The 20,446-nt window shown below is 36.2% G+C and overlaps 1 protein-coding gene across 3 annotated transcripts in view; it reads left to right on the top strand.

Moving 5' to 3' along the window:
* The first annotated feature begins 598 nt into the window (after positions 1-598).
* The window catches only part of LOC121373296, a 38,030-nt gene continuing 18,182 nt past the window's right edge, over positions 599-20,446 (top strand). For all 3 annotated transcript variants that reach the window (XM_041499841.1, XM_041499840.1, XM_041499839.1), the window contains exons 1-5: positions 599-637; positions 7,826-7,905; positions 9,034-9,135; positions 10,799-11,161; positions 15,487-15,837. In XM_041499841.1, coding sequence (XP_041355775.1) covers positions 7,845-7,905; positions 9,034-9,135; positions 10,799-11,161; positions 15,487-15,837 — 877 coding nt within the window. In that variant the 5' untranslated portion in view covers positions 599-637; positions 7,826-7,844. The remainder of the gene's footprint in view (positions 638-7,825; positions 7,906-9,033; positions 9,136-10,798; positions 11,162-15,486; positions 15,838-20,446) is intronic.

Genomic DNA, 20,446 nt, shown 5'->3' with positions numbered 1-20,446 from the left:
TATCGACTCCAAGGCTCAATGGGTAGGTGTAACCCACTTGCACCGACCAGTGATCCATAACTGGTTCAACAAAGGCCATGGTTTGTGCTATCCTGCCTGTGGGAAGCGCAAATAAAAGATCCCTTGCTGCTAATCGGAAAGAGTAGCCCATGTAGTGGCGACAGCGGGTTTCCTCTCAAAATCTGTGTGGTCCTTAACCATATGCCTGACGCCATATAACCATACATAAAATGGGTTGAGTGCGTCGTTAAATAAAGCATTTCTTTCCTTTTTCTTTTCTTTCTACAGAGACGAGTGCAGGCTTCCAATAATGGTTTCGAATAAACTAGCATTTAATACAGCCATCTATTAGGGTAAACGTTAAAATACTTATAATAGGAAATTTAAAAAAAGCATTATACATTTTTGGGCGGAACTCCAATTCTCCTCCCCCCCCCCCCCCCCCCCCCCCAATCCCCCGACTACGTGCCTGCCTATGAACGCTGACATTGCTAAACTGCAAACAGATCGTAATTCAATGGCTAGTAACTGTTATGACGTATTCTCGACTCTGCCCCTATAGCCTCGTTTTGGATACGACCTTGACAAGGTGAGTTACTGGGCGCTTAGTTACGAAACGTGTTAGAAGGCAGTTCGGGTAAGTGAAAATCAATTGTTTGTCAATGTTCTCGGTTCACGGATGAATGGTTCGTTTTGTTCTTCTGTCATACCTGCATGTGAAGGATGGAAATAGCCTTAGTATGGTAATTGAGACACTTCATGGTATAAATCGTCTAAAGTTCGACCCAAATTGAAATTGTTAACAGCTAAAGTCCGGACCAAATTGTTAACTACCAAAAATTACTCTCCTACCTTTAGGCTAATTACCGTTATATTTCCCACAAATTTTGTCCACACACAAGTTATGAACAAACCATTACAGTGACACAGATTCCACATATGAGACTGTAACGATGTCGCCATTATCGACTTTGCTGAGATAGCATAGGGCAAAATACATGCAGTTTTCTGCCATCTGCCATTTTGCTTTTTTATTGAATACACTTCAAGAGGGGTGAAAGCCTCCAAAGTATGTCACATAATTAATATAAAATCAATAATCTTTTGTGGTATATTTAAACAAACAAAAAATAATTTTTAAAATTAATATGACGTCATCACGTTTGCTTTTATATCATAATATGTTATGACGTTGCTAGATTAAGTCATATCCTTTCACCCCTCTTGGAGAATATTCCATAAAAAGTCAAAATGGCAGCCGGCACAACATTACATGCTTTTTGCCCTATGCGATCTCAGCGAAGTCGATATTGATGACATGGTTATCATCTAGTATGTGGAATCTGTGTCATTGCAATGGGTTGTCCTAGATTTCTGTCTGAACAAAATGTAAGTAAATTTTTCGTAGTTAACATTTTGGTTCGGACTTTACGATAAATTACTATCCTTCCTTTAATTACTGTTAGATTTTCTCCACTTTTTGTTGAAACATAAATCGTGAAGAAAACCATTACAGTGACACAGATTCCACATACTAGATAGTAACGATGTCACCGATATCGACTACGCTGAGAGAGCAGAGGGTAAAATACATGCAATTTTTCACCGTCTTCCATTTTGCTTTTTGTGGAATACTCTTCAAGAGGGAGGGGAACCTCATAAGTGTGTGACGTAATTAATCTGATGTCTCCGGCACAATATTTATTATTGTGATGTTTATTGCTGTGTCAGAGGTCCAATAAATGTCAAAATGTAAAAAAAACCCCTCAAACAAACAACCCCGGACCGTAGATGTTTACCTTGGACAACTAATGTCATGATGAGTGCGTTATACTTTAGTGTATGTCATGGCGTTGTTAGATTACGTCATATCGACCCACCCCTCTTAAAGGGTATTCCATAAACAAGCAATATGGCAGATGGCATACATGCATTTTGCCCTATGCAATCTCAGCAAAGTCGATATCGGTGACATCGTTACAGTCTCGTATGTGGAATCTTTGTCACTGGAATGCTTTTTTCATAATTTGTGTCTGGACAAAAAGTGGATAAAACGATAATTAAAACTAGGATATTAATTTATCGTAGTTGTTAGCAATTTGGTTTGGACTTTAAACTATAGTCGGACCGTCCCACGGGTATCGCCTTTTTTTTTTCTCCAAACTATGGAATTTACTACACGTTATTTATTTCTAAGGCAATTGTTTCCTAAAGTGTACATAACAATATGAGAAGCCACAGTGACGTCACGTGTCTGGTAGGCAAGAAACCACTGTTGACATAAGTAGTAATGAACAATCGAATGTTTTTTTCATCAATTAAATCAGTGTAGACTAGTTTTAATGAATGGTATTTCGTCAGGGTAATTTCATACGTTGTTGTTAGCTGCACAAATCACTGTCGGTAGGATTATGGAATTAGTTTCATCAAATGCCACTGACAGCGAAACGTCAAACAGTTACCTGACAACAATCAACTTTGCCCATCCCACAACGGAGATCGTCATTTTATACAAGGTTTGTTGTATGTTATTCATTCGTAATACTAGTACACGTCAGTATTTATTGAAATGAAAATTTCAAAAGATAATAAAAGGAAAAGGAAAAAGGAAAAAAAAAAACCCAACACCACCAAGCTGTATAATTTTATTTATTTATTTGTTTTTATTTTATAATTATAATATATATTTTTAAAATTATTATCTTTTTATTTTTTTTTTATTTTTTTTATTTTTTTTTATTAATCATCCACAATATACAACACTAAATTACTCCGAAAATGCGCCTCTGATTAGTCATAAAATGTTCTGTATGCTAGTTAATTTAACAAAGCGAACCTTTGACAAAACAAAACGGCTTAGGCTGGCGGGGAGGGTCATCTGATACCCTCGTCTGCTGAGGCTAAAATATTGTTTTAAAGTTCAATATATTAGGCTATACAAGTGTCCAGGGAAATTATATTTGTTTGCATAAGTTTAAATTATTCGTTATGGTTTTATGTTCACGTGTATATATACATACTTTATTATTTACATTTTTTATGATTAATACACTTCCACCAACTTTGATATGAATCTACAATCTTTAAATGAGGTTGTATTATTCGACATACTGGTTTTGCTTTAATAAAATGTACTAAAAAAGGTAATAAATACTGAAAATGCACCCAGATGCAATGCCTTCACATGTTATTATTGTGCGAGTTTCACTCCCTTAATGGCGGACCGATCAGTGATTCTAAACATGGCCGCGCACAGTACTTTGACGTCACTGGCCAATAAACCCGTCTATATTTTATATTGTATCATGTCATAAAATAGGTAGGTGGCTGGAGTATTTATATTTTAAATTAAATAACAGAGCTGTACGTGTGTGTGTGTGTGTGTGTGTGTGTGTGTGTGTGTGTGTGTCTCTCTCTCTCTTTGTGTGTGTGTGTGTGTGTGTGTGTGTGTGTGTGTATATATAGTTCTGCAATATTTCGATTTTATAGATTATATGTTAATTATAATATTTTACCTTTTTTTATTGAAGAAGTTATCCACAGGTGTATTTGTAATGTGTAAGTTGATTTTTTAACATAATAAAATAAAAGGTATAAACATTTCAGGGTGGGATATCAGATTGGGATAAAACATTTGTTTGGGATTTTAATTTTTTTAAAATAAAATTGGATATAGATTGACAAGTTGGTGATATCCACAATATTTTATTAAAAACATAAATTGTGCTGCATGCATTTATTATGTATGCTATCTTGATTTGTTTGCAGCAAACACTATCTTGATTTGTTTGCAGCAAACAAATAAAGAAAAGGGGAGTCGATTTTATAAGTATTATTGTCATTCTTCACGAATACATGTATGTGTATTCAAATATGTCAATAATATTCAGTATAAAGGTCCTTGACCAACATCTTGGGCTTACGTGGTACAGTCAAATCATGCTATAGTTACTAATACTAATATCCAGACAATATAAAACGTTCATAATTATATCATAGAAAATTAACAATTTTTATGTTTTCTACATATCAATTATCCCTGTTTATGGACAAAAAAGAGAACAGGCAGCTCTTGGATGACATAAGGGCCTTTCAAGATGAATTAATGGAATTTTAGGGTGTATTAATGAATGCAAAAGAGAACACTGGTATCAGATTCAGCGATTCTGTTCTACGGTTTCTGTGCACAACAGGGATACGAGAACTTTTTTTCACTGACTTCCAAACTATGCAGTATTATTGGGGCTATTCAGTATGTGATGATGACATTGACAACACTTGGACTTAATCTGTTTTACCAGGATCTCTATTTTCTAATAAAAACAGAATTTACAAAATCAATAAACTTATATCGAGAAACAATGGGATTAGGTGAATAAAATATTAATGGCAATTTATATATAAATTTAAAAAAAAAAAAGAAAAAAAGTATGCTAGAAAATGTCCTGAAGATAGAATGAATAAATGAATAAATGAATGTTTAACGACACCCCAGCACGAAAAATACATCGGTTATTGGGTGTCAAACTATGGTAATGGAAACAAACAAGGTGATGATCAACATCAATATAAAAATTCAAGATATAAATAAAAACAGTGTAAAGAACTGTGCAAAAATACCTATACAAATATCACAGATAAGATACTGACTTTTACTCTAAACTTCAAGTTGTGCTGTATTGGCCATTCTCAAAGAGAATGTTACACCCCTGCACCACGGTGAGGTTACATCACACGCAGGGGTCCTGAAGATAGAACCGCAAACTTAAGGGGCCAAGCAAATTTAACGTGTATCCGGTTTAGAAGGCTAAGTTCTGTACAAATATTTAACGTGTATCCGGTTTAGAAGGCTAAGTTCTGTACAAATATTTAACGTGTATCCGGTTTAGAAGGCTAAGTTCTGTACAAATATTTGGCCAGGACGTAGCCCAGTGGTACAGCGCTCGCCCATTGGGCTATTTCTCGTTGCAGCCAGTGCACCACGACTGGTATATCAAAGACCGTGGTATGTGATACCCTGTCTGTGGGATGGTGCATATAAAAGATCCCTTGCTGCTTATCAAGAAGAGTAGCCCATTAAGTGGCGACAGCGGGTTTCCTCTCTCAATCTCTGTGTGGTCTTTAATCCACTGCATCGCTGTCTGTGATATTTGTATTTTTTGCAGTTCTTTACACTGTGTTTTTATTTTACTCTTGAATTTTTATATTCATGTTGATCATCAAATTTGTTTTGCATTTACCATAGTTTGACACCCAATAGCCGATGTATTTTTCGTGCTGGAATGTCGTTAAACATTCATTCATTCATTCATTCATTCATTCCCTACAATTTGAAATCGGCAAACGCACGTGCTAACTGAAACTGACAACAGGCTGTCGTTTGTGCTTTGCCGGTAATGGCGGTATAGGCGACGAATCGAGCGTATACGTTTGACGATCTCCGTTCATAGCGAACACACACGAGTTTTTAAAAGTGCATTTGAGCTTGTATTTCATATTTGTACATGGTGTTATAATATGGTAACCAGAGAGTAACTTTAAAACCAAGTATTTTTCGTCCTTTGTATTAATCAATATTGTATTAAAATGATGCAGACTAACAGTGGCTGCCTTATTGGAATTTGCCAACACATTTGCTGCTGTCACTTGTTTGTCTAGCAGGTATTAATATGCCAGTTAAGTGACGGCATATCGACCGGCGTGCGTCTACGTCGCTTTTGTCCAAACGAGTACGCACATTTATATAAAAAAGGACCAATGGTGATGAAGATAACATATGTGGATAAAATAACCGCGGCAATGTTGGAATCGCCGAAATGGCTGTTGATATAAAACCCGGATTAAAGGGTAAATATAAAATCTGGATTGCTGGGTTGGTATAAAACCCGGAATTCTGGGGTGAAACGGAGCGAATTTTCAGAAAACCCAAAACAAAATCGGGCAGCGCAAAAATCCGGAATTCCGGATAAATCCGGATGATTTATATCTATGATATACATCATGTACACAACATGCACATCACGTATTCACTATTTGCACCAGGCATACGCTATGTATAGCAACTATACATAAGTACATCAAGTATACGACATGTGCAACTAGTATGCGGTATGTAGACGAAGTAAACATTAGACACATCGAGCATACACTGTGTTTCGCAAGCATACGTTATGTACCTCAATCATACATTGTTGACAGAAATCATACTCTCTATACATATACATCAAGTATACATTACGTACATATACAGTCTACACTACGTACATAGAGTCACTGACATGGTTGTGCCTGGTAACACGCGTACAGTCCTGGGAGAGTAGCAGTCATCCTACAGGCGGTGCAGAAAGGATGAATTAGTCTTGAGCCGTGCCCGCATCGACCATATATATTTGACGCATTCGTTTATTTTACAGAAGGACCCTTCTCCTCAGTGTGAACATTGTCAGTGTACACAGACTGTGCGCCACATTTTGGTGGAGTGTGATCATATTGAGCCGACGAGAAATGATATATTTGGCAACAGAAATGTTTTGGAATCATTTAAATTCCATCCATAATTAATTATAAAGTTTTTAAAACACTTTGACTTCTATACACAGTTTTAAAATATAGGTATCTTGATTTATGGGTTGTATTATACTCCCCCCACCTCACCCCACAGCTCCTTACAAGGGTTTTACATAATTATATATAACTAATATTTTCATATACTTATCATTTGTGACACCCAATAGCCGATGTGTATTTTTGTGCTGGGGTGTCGTTAAACATTCATTCATTCAAATTAACTCAAATTAATCCAGTGACACCCAGTTCTGTTACCTGTGTTATTTGATCCATTAAGGGCTGGATTTAGCCCATTCGCTTGAGTACTTGCTTGAGGTGTCTGCATCCCAGTATCGAACCACCTCGGTGAATCCATTCAACTGATTAGGTTTTTTCTGGCTCCAACCAGTGCATCACAACTGGTCAAAGGCCGTGTTATGTGCTTTTCCTGTCTGTGGGAAAGTGCATTATATAAAATATTTCTTGCTGCATTAGGACGAAAACATGTAGCGGATTTCCTCTGACAACTATTTGTCAAAATTACCAACTGTTTGGCATCCAGTAGTAGATTATTAATAAATCAATGTGTTCTAGTGGTGTCGCTAAACAAAAGACAACTTTTTTATCCACTCAAGGTCGATAGCGTTCAATTAAGACTAATCTGCATATTTGCTTATATATGCAAATGTATGTAGCAACAAAGCAGACAATATCTTTTCCCCAGTACGGTACCTATTTCCTGTACCAGCTTCCCAATAAACGCAGGGCCGTACCGTGGTCTAGGCATGGCCGCCGCATGGGGGTGGGGGTTGTGGATGGGGGCGAAAATTAACCTAACTGACCATTTGCTCTATAATTTCCATGGACATCTATTTTATATGAATAACCTAATATTGCATTGTAAAATAATAATAATAATAATTAAAAAAGAAAGAAAAAAGGTTCGGCCTCAACGGGTTCAGAACTAAACAAAACTAATACAAACCACAGTAAGAAAACGACGCCGCCATTTTGTTTTATGGACTGGTGTAGTCTTGTTATATGAGATAACTCTTGATTATTTTCTTGTTGATCACTCTGTGGTGACATTAATCAAAGAGAGTTATCTCGTTTCAAGACTACCAGTCCATAAACCTGCTGAATTCTTGTTTTCTGTTTTAGCTAAATACCTACACTGTAACAGAGTAAGAGATATTTAAGTCACATTTACTTTGTATTTAACATTCATGTTTAACATATTAGTTTTAATTATTATTTTGTCGTTTGCTTCTTTTCCTAGTGCAAGTTACTTCTAAACGATGGATGTTTTACTAATGTTACTGGTGTCAGTTCTCTATATCTTGAGTCCGGTTCATTCAGGTCAGTGTGTAGAATTGTGTCATATTTATCATTTTTAAAATAACTAGCTCACAGTGTTTGTAAGTCATATGAAACATTTACGCCAAACCTTATTCCGCTGCAGTCAGCAAGCGCATGTGCGCCCCCCCCCCCCCCCCCCGCTTAAAGCGAATTTGGCTTATTTGATGTGTCCTATATTAAGTCTCTATATTAACACACACGCGCGCGCACACACGCACATACACACACAGACGCACACGCAAACACACACACGCACGCACACACACACGCGGTCGAATTGTATTGGCTTCAACGTGGAATGGTCGAACATACTGCTACGCTCGAACCAAGGGCAAAGTACGGTACTTTTGCTTGGCTGTTTATGAAAATAGTTTCTCACACATTTTTAAATAGTAAGTTAAATAGTTTTTCGTATTCGAAAACAACCAAACCCACATTACATAGCATATCGTCCCATTAGAGGAACAAGGTACTATGTCGGTTTTTCATAGTCTTCAGTAAACGGGAAAACAAACGTTTTAATTGCTTAGCTTTGGAGGTTTCCCCCCACATTATCCCAAACGTTTCACATAATAATAGTTACCAACAATGACCCAATGACATGTTCGAGCCACCCTTATCACAAGTGTAAACGTAAACAGTAAACGTTTTTGGACACCTTCATCAAAACCCCCACATACAATACATCTAACATTGCACTGTATTCATAGTGTTCCTAGAGACGTCCCTAATTCAGCAACACACTCAGAAATTCCTTGACCTCTGTCTTGGAAATATGTGTTAAATTTAAATCGCTGAACAATAACCAAGGGTTTTAGGTGGTGATGATCTTGGATAGCCTGTATTAATTCTTCAAACGTTTTGTCAGTAGGACGGTCAGGAGATACATACATTTCTGGTCCAACAACACTCAACAGAGTAGCTTGTTGTGTAGACGCGTCCGTAACTTCATTAGCTTAGAAGTAGGCCATACCATAACCCTAGTGTACACTTCTGGGTATTGTTATATTAAAACTTCCGGTAATAGTAACTAAACGATAATAGTTTCTATATCGCTATTGGTATTAATGCTATAATACATCACAAATCTCAACAAGAGCCTCTACTCAATACAGTTCTTCATTGCAGACACATGTCAGCTTATTTGCCAGAATGGTGGTACACTGTCCAAGGAGTGCGAACAATGTGACTGCGTCAAAGGATACACTGGAGACCAGTGTGAACTGGGTGGTAAGTTTAATCATTATTATGACAATTATTGACAATTGAATTGGTCATTGTAATCCAGCAAACTAAACATGCATTCTCGAGTATAGTATTTATTTTTACTTTCAACGTCAAATGTCATTTTTGACTTAAGGTGTTAGTCTGGGGTCAAAAATAAAACATTTGCGAACATCACACACAAAAATCTAAAAAAACCCACCAAAAATCCATATGTTATGTCCATTCTAAACTGAAATGTTTTTCTTTTTTAACGGAACCAGTTGAACATCTCATACCTGGCTATAATTTAGCCATTGACCCCATGAACAGTTAACTTGGCCTGTTCCAGTTTAGCTTTGGTGCCCAGAAAACAATGTAATTAAAGAATCACATTGCTGAAAATGCTTGCAATCAGAATAAGATAGTAGTTTAGTATCGACCCATAAATATTTCATCTACGTTGTCTCTTTGTTTAAAGCTGTTGAGGTACATGCTCCGTGGTCAAACATTGTAAAACTGATCGTGGACAGGCAGATGAGTAATGAAGTTCCAGATAGGAAGGACATGTTTTATTTAACGACACACTCAACATATTTTATTTATGGTTACATGGCATCAGATATATGGTTAAGTTCCAGTTACATATTGGTACTTTGGATCAGGAAATGGCGTAGGGTACCCATATTTCAACGTTATCAACGTTCAAAAATATTCAGTAATGAAGACATAACCTACAAATCGAAACAATAACTGTGACCGTGGACAGGCGGGTGAGTAATAAAGTTCCAGTTAGGAAGGAAATGTTTTATTTAACGACACACTCAACACATTTTATATATGGTTATATGGCGTCACATATATGGTAAAGGACCACACAGATAAATAGAGAGGAAACCTGCTGTCGCCACTTCATGGGCTACTCTTTTCGATTAGCAGCAAGGGATCTCTTATATGCGCCATTCCACACACAGGATAGTACACATCACAGTCTTTGTTACACTAGTTGTGAAGCACTGGCTGGAACGAGACATAGCCCAATAAAGCCACCGAAAGGGCATCGATGAAATTCCACTTACATACGGGTGATTTGGATCAGGAAATGGCGTAGCATTCCCATATTTCAACGTCTGTCATAACAATAACAAAACACTGAAATAAGCATCAATAAAACATTTGAAATATTTACCACTGAAAACAAGTTGCATTGTTTTGGGGGGTTTTCCGTGAGTAGAGTTATTTTGTAATGTAGCTATGCGTGTGACGTCACATGGGTGACGTCAAAAGTCATATGCAGCTACTATACGAATATGACTGCTTTATCTGTCAAGGTGGTTGCAGGGTTTTGTAAAGTTATCAAATTCTTAAAGTATGTGATCTGTATGTAACTTGATATGTGTTCATGTAACTTGATGTGCGTTCATGTAACTTCATGTGCGTTCATGCAACTTGATGTGTGTTCATACAACTTGATGTGTGTTCATGTAACTTGATGCGAGTGCATGCAACTTGATGTGTGTTCATGCAACTTGAATGTGTTCATACAACTCGATGTGTGTTCATACAACACGACGTGTGTTCATGTAACTTGATGCGTGTTCATAACACTTGATGTCTGTTCATGTAAGTTGAGTGTACACGTGTATTTCCATCTGCAATGACCTTAGACTGTGTGTTTGTCTTTCTTTAGATGTACTGCTCACCCTGGTCGTGGATACCACTGAAATGTTTCTGGGTCTGGCCTTTACTATGTCGTGTAAGATGGCCAACGCCCGTGGTTTCGGTGCTAACGAGAGTAAAGTGGAGTTCCAGAGAGTAGGTCTCCCTATATTGCTCGCCTATGTGCTGCAGAAAGGCGCAAACTGTTCAGCACATTCCAGCCTGCCATGGATGAAACCCAAATGTGGGGCGGGCACAGACGACGTCAGCTCGCATATGAAGATTTACATCATGGAAATCACGGAAGTTAAAAAAAGTGATGTCGTTGAATGGGCTTGTTCAATAACGTATCCAAATATTACGCCATCCAACTCTATACATTTCAAACTGCTTGGTAAATATGCAATGATGTTCCGGTTAAATACGTATTTGCTGATGGGTTTCTTCCTATAGTGTGCGTATTAGTGATATGTTATTCTTTTTCTTTTTATCAGAGAGCAAGAAAATGATCGATGGAAAGGTATTTAAGGTCAAACATAGGACTGTTCTTGTATTAGAGCTGGAATCTTTGACTTAAGTTTGGAAGGCAGAAATTGCGCAATATTGATATAGATTGGTTAGTGAGTGCAATAACTGTGCAAATGTCCGTGTAGCTATCTTACCGTCACGGAACTCAGGCTAGTGGAGTCTGCTGTCGTCACCGTTTCTGTGAATTACGTACACAATGTGTTTCTCATCAAATAAGCAGTGCATAACATGAACTATACCACTCATTTTTTGTATATTTGTAATAAATAAACATTTTACGAAGGCAACGCCCTGACAAAATATATGGTACACAGTATAACTGAACCACACTCGTTTTTAGCCTCAAAATTCTAGAACTAAACAGACAGTTTACGACATTCTACAGATCCATCCTCTAGCATAGGTACTTGATGACAGGATAATAAACCATTTCCCAATGACACTAGAACATGATACGGTGGTTACTGCATTGAATTAGCCACTGTGATTGAAATCCCAATGTCCGATAAACATTCGGTATTGTTTTTGTTTTGTTTCAGTTTTGTTTTAACAGCACCCTATCCTACTCGTTTTGGTTCGCGTTTTATTCCCGGCCAGGAGGAAGTGAGGATTTTACCCCGCCGATAATGAAAATTTGAAAACACGAAACGACATGAGAAAATGTAAAAATAAATACAAAATTAATTTTACAGTTTAAGTTGCATCATATGCTTCTTGAAAAATACTTTATGGCGTTGATATAATCGGGTATTAAAAACACTTCAGCAGGACCTGAAGTTAGCAGGGGTAGGGTATAGTTTTAAATGTTTTATCTTGAAAAAGTCAATAAATCAGTTCACTGGTGTATATAATTGTTGTACTCGCGAAAAAAGGAAATCATACGTCTGTAGCTATATATCTGACGCAGGCGCATGTGCACAACGGTTTCGGGGTCGAACCTTCCTCAAGCATTTTTTTTCTGGGCGAGCATCACTTGACCCCACCCCCTATAAAGTTTTATTTATGTGTAAGGTGTATATTTGGGTTTTTTAACAACACCACTAGAGCACATTGATTTCTTAATCATTAGCTGTTGGATGTCAAACTTTTAATTTTGACAGGAGTCTTGGAGAGAAAACCCGCTAGATTTTTTTCCATTAGTAGCAAGGGATCTTTTATATGCACCAACATATAGCCATATACCAGTGTCATTTATATACCAGCCGTGGTGCAATGGCTAGAACGAGAAATAGCCCAATGGGTCCAATAATTCATTTGCCCCCAACACACATACACAAAATCCTTGTTACATACAGCCCTGCAAAATAATTTATATTCCTGCCCCAGGAAATTCTTTGTTTCACACTGTAATTTACTGCAAGTTATTCACTTCTGAGCAGATTGTTTTCTAAATTGCACACCAAAAATGGCCAGAGTGAGATCGATGCTAGACCGACCGCTTTACGACATGGCTATGTCCCACCCACTTCGTGGGACAATGCAACTATATATATATTTATGAATTGAACGTGAAAATGTTTGAGTTTCATGCTAGTATGAAACGCAAAACCGCTTTACACACTGTATGAATGGCGTAGCGCGTTAGCGCGAAGCCATTCATACTAAAGTGTGTAAAGCGGTTTTATTAGCATGAAACTCAAACATTTTCACGTTCAATTCTTATAATTCCAACTATTTACTATTTTATTAACACGAAATTCATACTCAACATTAGCGGAATCTCTATGTTGGTTCGGCTTTTCCCGTCAATAGCCGAATGAGAGAATGACAATGTTACAATCATTAATCCAATTCATATTAATTTTTTGCAGTAAATGTCAATACCAACTAGAAACATTTTGAATTCACTATAAACATATAACGTAAGTAATTTCAATAACTTTTAACCTGTAATAAAAATGTCTGAAGCGACATATTTTGTATGGTATAATTTATATGTGAAGAGGTTGGTGTATGAATATTTAACTAAGAACAGTGCATGGGCGCCATTTTTTGATTACTGTCCAGATTTACCAATTACGACGTTGAAATTACAGTTATCAAATTTTGAGAGCGTGAAAATTCCATGTGTTGATAGATTTGACATGGAGAAAGTGGTTTCAATGTTTCCGGAAATGGATGAAATAGGTGTTTCGCGAGTTTCTGTGTTTACTGGTCTTGTAATTGTGGAAGTGGCGACAACAAAGGATGGTTTTGGCGTGTGTGTGACTTCAAGTGGTGCGACACAAGTATTCGTGAGATTTAACGTGTTTAAATTAAAATCTCCAAAAAATTGTATTGGTACATCTGACATGTTACGATGTCTAAAGCTGACACTTGGAAGTTTGACAGCAGAAAATTAGTTTTATGTCTAAAAATAGAATCTCAAGGAAATTCCTCGGGGATTCCTTTGTTGACATAATTCATAAAGTAGTTCCGGCTATAAGCCAAAAATAGCGCTAAACTGAGATTCATGGTGCTATGAATGTCAGTTTTTATCGTCACGTGATACGAATTTGACCAATCCAAGAGTTTATAACCGAAGCATTTTTAGATATTAGAATTATATATATATATATATATATATATATATATATATATATACTATTCAGAGGCCCCCTGCTCTGCTGTGCCTGAAAATAACTGCATTTTCCCCGCAATGTGTTCGTAATGGTTCACCGAGTCTTTATTTGTGAACAAAATATGACGCAATCAAAACATAGCGCTTGAAGCCTATATCAGTGTATGCACCTTTTGTCAGAAGAAGAGGGACGTAAAACGGGACGGTTTTCGATGGGGTGGTTTTGAATAAATGCTAATAATATTAATAAATGTTAATAATACTAATGGAAATGATAATGATAATTTTTGTAGTGACACACACACACACACACACTCTCGGAAATAAATAAATAAATAAGTAAACTACAAATTAAAGAAACAATATTATTATATTATTTTTGGCTAAAATTAATTAACGCAGAGTATTGAAAATCAATTAATGCTTTTTGTTTGTTTGTTTTGTTTAGTCTTTTTTGCGGTGTGTGTTTATTTATTCATTCATTCATTTAGTAGTATTATTATTTTATTATTATTTTTTTAATCTTATTATTATTATTTTATTGTTTTTCAAAGACGATTACTTTTGTCAACAAAAGTTACATATAATGTATTTTTGTTTAACTTAGGGTAAGGCAAAACATTTTGATGTTGTAACCTCTAATTACAAAACTACAGCAGCAACTGAATTCCATAGTTGCCATTCATTTAGAACATTACTTAATTCCGTCAAGTGAAGATGATTTTTTCATTGCATTTCATTTTGTTTCTGTAAGCCTCATAAACAAAGACAATTATCGAAAAAAGCTCAGGCAGTCGCGGAAACACCAATGATGAGTCTGATGGATACGTCTAAAACACTGATGTGTGTCATTATAAAGTACCAGTGTATCAGCTGATTGTGTTTTAGTGACTATGGTAGTTGACAGCGTTTAAATGCATAGTTTCATATTAAATTGCCTTCGAGGGCTAATAAAATTAATGGTAATGTTAGTCAGCAGGATAATGACACAAGACATCATATATATATATATATATATATATATATATATATATATATATATATATATATATATATATATATATATATATATATACAAAGTACCTTTCGCAAAAAGTCTAAACTTTAATTTAGCATACACCCTCAAGCTCCCCACTGTACCAACATATTTGATCTTGTGTGATATATGCTCCATCCTCGCCCAACTCTTGTGGAATATTAATAGGAAGATGTTTTTCTACATGTCGCACTGACGTTGTTTAACCATGATGGCTAAGCAACTTCATATTCACGTGATCATCCAATAACGGAAATTATGAACTTTTGGAATAAAATAGTTAACATCTCGACTTGTAAACAGAAAAGCAAATGCTTAAACTTCCAACTGACTGTTTTGTTTCTTTAAATACTATGTTTTGACGTTTTTAAAGCATTTTGTTTTGGCAAGCAAAATATGTTTATGCATTCAAGATAAAGAGAAATGAGGCGAGAAAATACAGCAGTTTTGCAAACGTGGGACTATATGATCTTTAATATGGAAAAAAACTGTCTATGTTTCTGTCTGTCTGTTTATATAATTTGATGTATGTTTATGTAACATAAATGCCTTTCCATCTACAATGAAAATATAATGTGTCTTTATCTTCATTTAGCTCTCAAGTTGACCATGTCAGCGAAATCCAAAGATGCTGTGAAGAATTTGCCATTTATTCTGACTTGTAAGCTGGAACACCCTACTTCTGGTGTTGTTAGAGGTACAATTCAGATTTTGAGGCAAACCTTAATCTTCGCAAAACTGCGGCAAGAAGGCCCGAATTGCACAGTAATCACAGGAAATTCTAAAGAGTATAACTACAAGTGTGGGAATGGAACGGACCAAGTCGGGTCACGTGTTAAAATCTACATTATGGAGTTCGTACGTCTAGCACCCCGCGATAAAGCGGACTGGCTTTGTCGTATAGAAAATGGTGACAAAAGCAACATATTTTCTATGCCGGAATTTAGTAAGTATTGGTATCATACATTCTAGTGCATTTAGCTGATAGAAGGGATGATAGCAAGCCTACGTAGACGATAAAGTGCCCATTTCGTTGGTTCACTTGTCTAGTCCTCCAAGTGACAGACGACCATTGTTACTTGTTGTTTATTTCTCATTATACTCGTGACGTCATATATCAGATATTAAAAACTAACCTGGCTAAATTAAATTATAAACTGATGGCGAGTGTGTTCTGTACTGTGATTGGTTAATTAAGAAGCTAATGACGTCTTTAGACAGTGACGTCATTAGCAATTGGAAAAGGCCAAGTTGACGGTTAAAGGGCCTATAGTTAGATTGTAGCCAGATATTTTTTCCAAGAAATACCAAATATACAGTTTGTTCCATAGGAAAACGATTAAGTTCACAGTGGACATAACCATATGGAGTTATTATATTTGCGGGGATTATTAACTATTTGATGCCAGCAAATGTTTACGGTCAGGCTTACGCCTTCGATCAAAAATGACATTTGCAGAATCAAATAGACAATAACATCCGGAAATATAAAAACTCCATGTGGTTATCGCCTAAACTAAGGACTTGCTTATCTTATATCATTCAAAACTAATACGATTACAAATTACCTTCCATTAACAGTAAGTATAAAATCTGTTTCTCATATGTAGATCTATATTTGAGATATTCAGCGACTTTGTCCTTCATATGACAAAAGAAATGAATTCAGCTTTCCAATAGTAAATTTTCCGTTCATGTTGAGGAATATTCCTTCTGCTCCAGATTTTGCTGTCTATATTTCGCAACTTCTGAGATACCTTAGTCCGACATACCGTTCAGAAATAATTGATTGGTCAGGGTAATAACATACAAGGACTCCTGAAAGCATTCATAAAGTTTTATGGTAGACACTCGGAGGCCTTATTTTGACCTTGTACATTCCTTCTTTTTTTCTTCTTGAAAATCCCATACATCTTGTTGGTACATTTCAACCATTGCCTTGATGGCTGTAAGTTGTCCGCATGTCGGGTGTCATGTAACGTCACAATCATTGTAATTTATATAGACGGTTGAGAGCTCGTCTTGGGTGCTTGCATCGCAGGATCGAATCACCCCGATGGATCCATTCAACTGATTGGTTTTTTCTCGTTCCAACTAGTGCACCACAACTGGTCAAAGACCGTGGTATGTGCTTCCTGTCTGTGGAAAAGTGCATATAAAAGATCCCTTTTTTGTTCATGGAAAAACATGTAGCTGGTTTCCTGTGATGACTATGAGACATGCAATAGCTGATGATTAGTTAATCAATGGGCTCTAGTGGTGTCATTAAACAAAACAAACTCATATATATATATACCTCATGATATTTAATGAAACATTTTGGAAAAAGACCTTTGTGTTGTGTTTTCATTATAATTTGCAACTGACTTTCTAAGTGTTTCATATATATAAATGGACTCCATGGCGCAGAGTGCACTTACCGTGGCGACCTTTATTGGCTACGGGCGACTAAGAATTTTACAAAGGTAGTCCGTTGGGCGGCCATCGATTTTAGGGTCTGGCAAGCATGGTTCCAGTTGAAAAATGAAACACACTGAAACTGAACCGAATTGTGACAAAACACACTGCGTCTATGCTGACGCGAAATACATATCTGACAGCAGAAGACATAGAGACCATGCTCTATATTTTGACAGCGCCTAAATCGGCTTCTGTGATTTTGGGCGAGGCCGTTCTAAAAATAGAGCTCAAAGCGTATTGAAGACACTGCATGTATTTTTAAAATCTGGAAGTCCGTCTGCTTATTGGAATGGACTGGATACGTTATAATTATCCAGTAGAGCTGCTATTTGATAATTGTTATTTAAGAATCATATTTAATTAGCTTATATTATTATGTGTCAAAATCAAAATCTGTCTTGTATGTAGTTCGAACTCACACTAACGTGAGCGCATGCGCGCCTATAAAAATACCGACTGAATGTTCCATTAATACTGGGATTATTCCAAAGGCCAGTTAATTGATTGTCGTCGTTGGTATCGTGCACGAACACACGCACGCACGCACACACACTATTACATTTTACTATGGCAGAACATATTAATTTTAGGTCATTGTCCGTTTGCGTCAAAAGGGAACCGATGAATTGGCTTGTAACTTCACAATGAGTAAAGATAAAAGTCATATAAAAACATTAATTTATTAAATGTTAAACCCATATCATCTCAAATAAAAAAAATGGGGTGGGGGATTTCAGGGTAAGTTAAAATATATATTTATAAATTACCATCAACCTGCATAGATTAAATTTTCTTTTCAAGTCTTGCTGCATACCTTGGCTGCTCTAGCATTTTGTCTTCACCTCTGTATTAAAAATGAGATTTAATATGTATAATTTAATGGTACTTTGTAAAGTAACATTTTTATTTTTACTGGATTGTTTGGGGGTTTTTTTTTTTTTTTTTTTTTTTTGAGTTGGTATGGGTTTAAAACGTAAAATGTTTTTATTTGAATTTTAACTTTATTCATTATGAAAGTTAAACGCCAGTTCATCGGTATCCCTTTGTATGGTGAGCACATGGTTATTATTAAAATAACACATTCTAGTTTTGATTTTGCCTCTTCAGTTAAATTTCAATGCGATAATTGGAGGGCTAGATGATTTTGAAAAGGGCCAGTAAAATTTGTTTTCAACTGGCCCTGCTGGCGACCATGGTTTTCATGTTAGTGTTCACACCTGATATAATATACAGGCTTTCAAGCGGGCCCTACTTTCCTACTTTTCCCTACTTTTTTTGTTGGGCTCCTACTTTTTCCTACTTTTTCTTGAAAAAGCCCTACTAGCCCTATTTTTTCATGAAAATAGTTTGAGAAATAACAGAAAAGTTTTAATTAAATGCATTGATTGAACTAATCTAAATCTTGATTTTAATAAAAAGCCTTTTCTAGTGATTTTGTAGGATACGTTTGTTGCAGTAGGTCTCCAGTGCTGCAAGAGGGCATGTTGAAGAGAATGATATCCTTGATATAGGAAAACAGCTGCAGGAACCCTAAAATATCCAGCCCTGAAGAAAGTTGTCACATCATGCCTGTGCCTTTTCCATGACAATGCAGATGTCGAAAGGAGTCTGTCTATAAATAAGAAGATACTGACACCAGAACGAACACTCGTCTGATCCAGCATTGAATGGCTTAGGCTAACTCGTGATGCTGTGACACTTCATGGAAATGTTACTTCAGTGTCAATAACCAGGAAAATGATAACATGCATTCAAGGATCATACAAGAAATACCAAGAAAGGCTAGACGAAGAGAAGTCACAGGCAGAACTTCTTAAGAGGAAAAAGCATGCAGAAGAAAAAGAGAGAAAAGAGTACAGCGAAAAAATGAACAAAAATGAAGAAAGAAAAAGGAAGCTAAGTCAGAAAGAGAGTGAAGTGAAATCTAATGGAAAACAGCTTCAAGAAGATCTGAATCGTGCAAACAGTGTATTTGAAGAAGCTAGTAAAAGACTAATAAATGGTATTAAGGAGAAAAACGTTTCTAAGATAAACATTGCTCAGCGTCTCTTGACCAAGCAAGGACTGCCATGGAAAAATGCAGAGAACAGGGGCATGACATTGATGTAAAGAGGCGTAAATTGCTTGAAAGTGTGCCATTACTGAAAGAAAGTGAGAAAGGAAAGAAAGTGTTGTGTTGCATAGCTGTACTAAATATTTGTGGTTGTGGTCTGAACTAAATGCTTTAGATGGTGGTGATCTGAACATTAATCTTAGTTAACGGCTGTAGAAATTATGTGCTTGTAATAAGTAGCTCAGGTGGCTAGTTCTTTTCTATCTCATATAAAGAAATATATATATAACCATGCTAGTAGCACATATATTGCCTTATCACTATAAAATACCTGCCTGACAATGTACAAAACCCTTGCTTGTTTTTGTTATAACCATGCTAACTGTAGCAACCATATGTTTGTTGTATGTAGTTTAGATTGTTGCTTCTTTTAAATACCCGTATAAACCATAACCTAGTCATGCTAGTATTGCTTGTATGACCTTGGCATTATTAAACATATTTCAGCTTAACATACTCTGTGTACAAAAGTCTTGTCTGGTTTGTTGCTTACTTATGTCACTTTGTAAACATGTGACTGATGCCAAATAAGTTTGATATTATGCTTTAAATGTAAACAAATTGATGTTAGTATGTTTTTGCTTGATGATACCACCATGTTCTGACGTATTCATTGTTAGTGTGTGTTCTGGAATTGGATCTAATAAAACATTACCCATTCCAGGTTCATCTCTTCATTCTGTTGCTTAATCCCTCTTGAAGCACTGGTTTCTAAGCAAAGATACACTATATGTACATGTACATCAGAATTGGTGAAAAGGTCAGTAGTCATGTATTTGCATCGAAAAGGTAAGTAAAGAGCCCTACTATCCCTACTTTTTGCCCTTAAAATCCCTACTTTTCCCTACTTTAAATAAAAAAATCATCCTACTTTTATCCCTACTTTTTTGTTATTGGTCACTTGAAAGCCTGTGTATATATATACATATACACATATACATATACATATACATATACATACATATATATATATATATATATA

This window comes from Gigantopelta aegis, chromosome 5 (assembly GCF_016097555.1).
Source record: "Gigantopelta aegis isolate Gae_Host chromosome 5, Gae_host_genome, whole genome shotgun sequence".
Lineage (NCBI taxonomy): Eukaryota > Metazoa > Mollusca > Gastropoda > Neomphalida > Peltospiridae > Gigantopelta > Gigantopelta aegis.
This window is presented reverse-complemented; position numbering and strand designations above follow the sequence as displayed.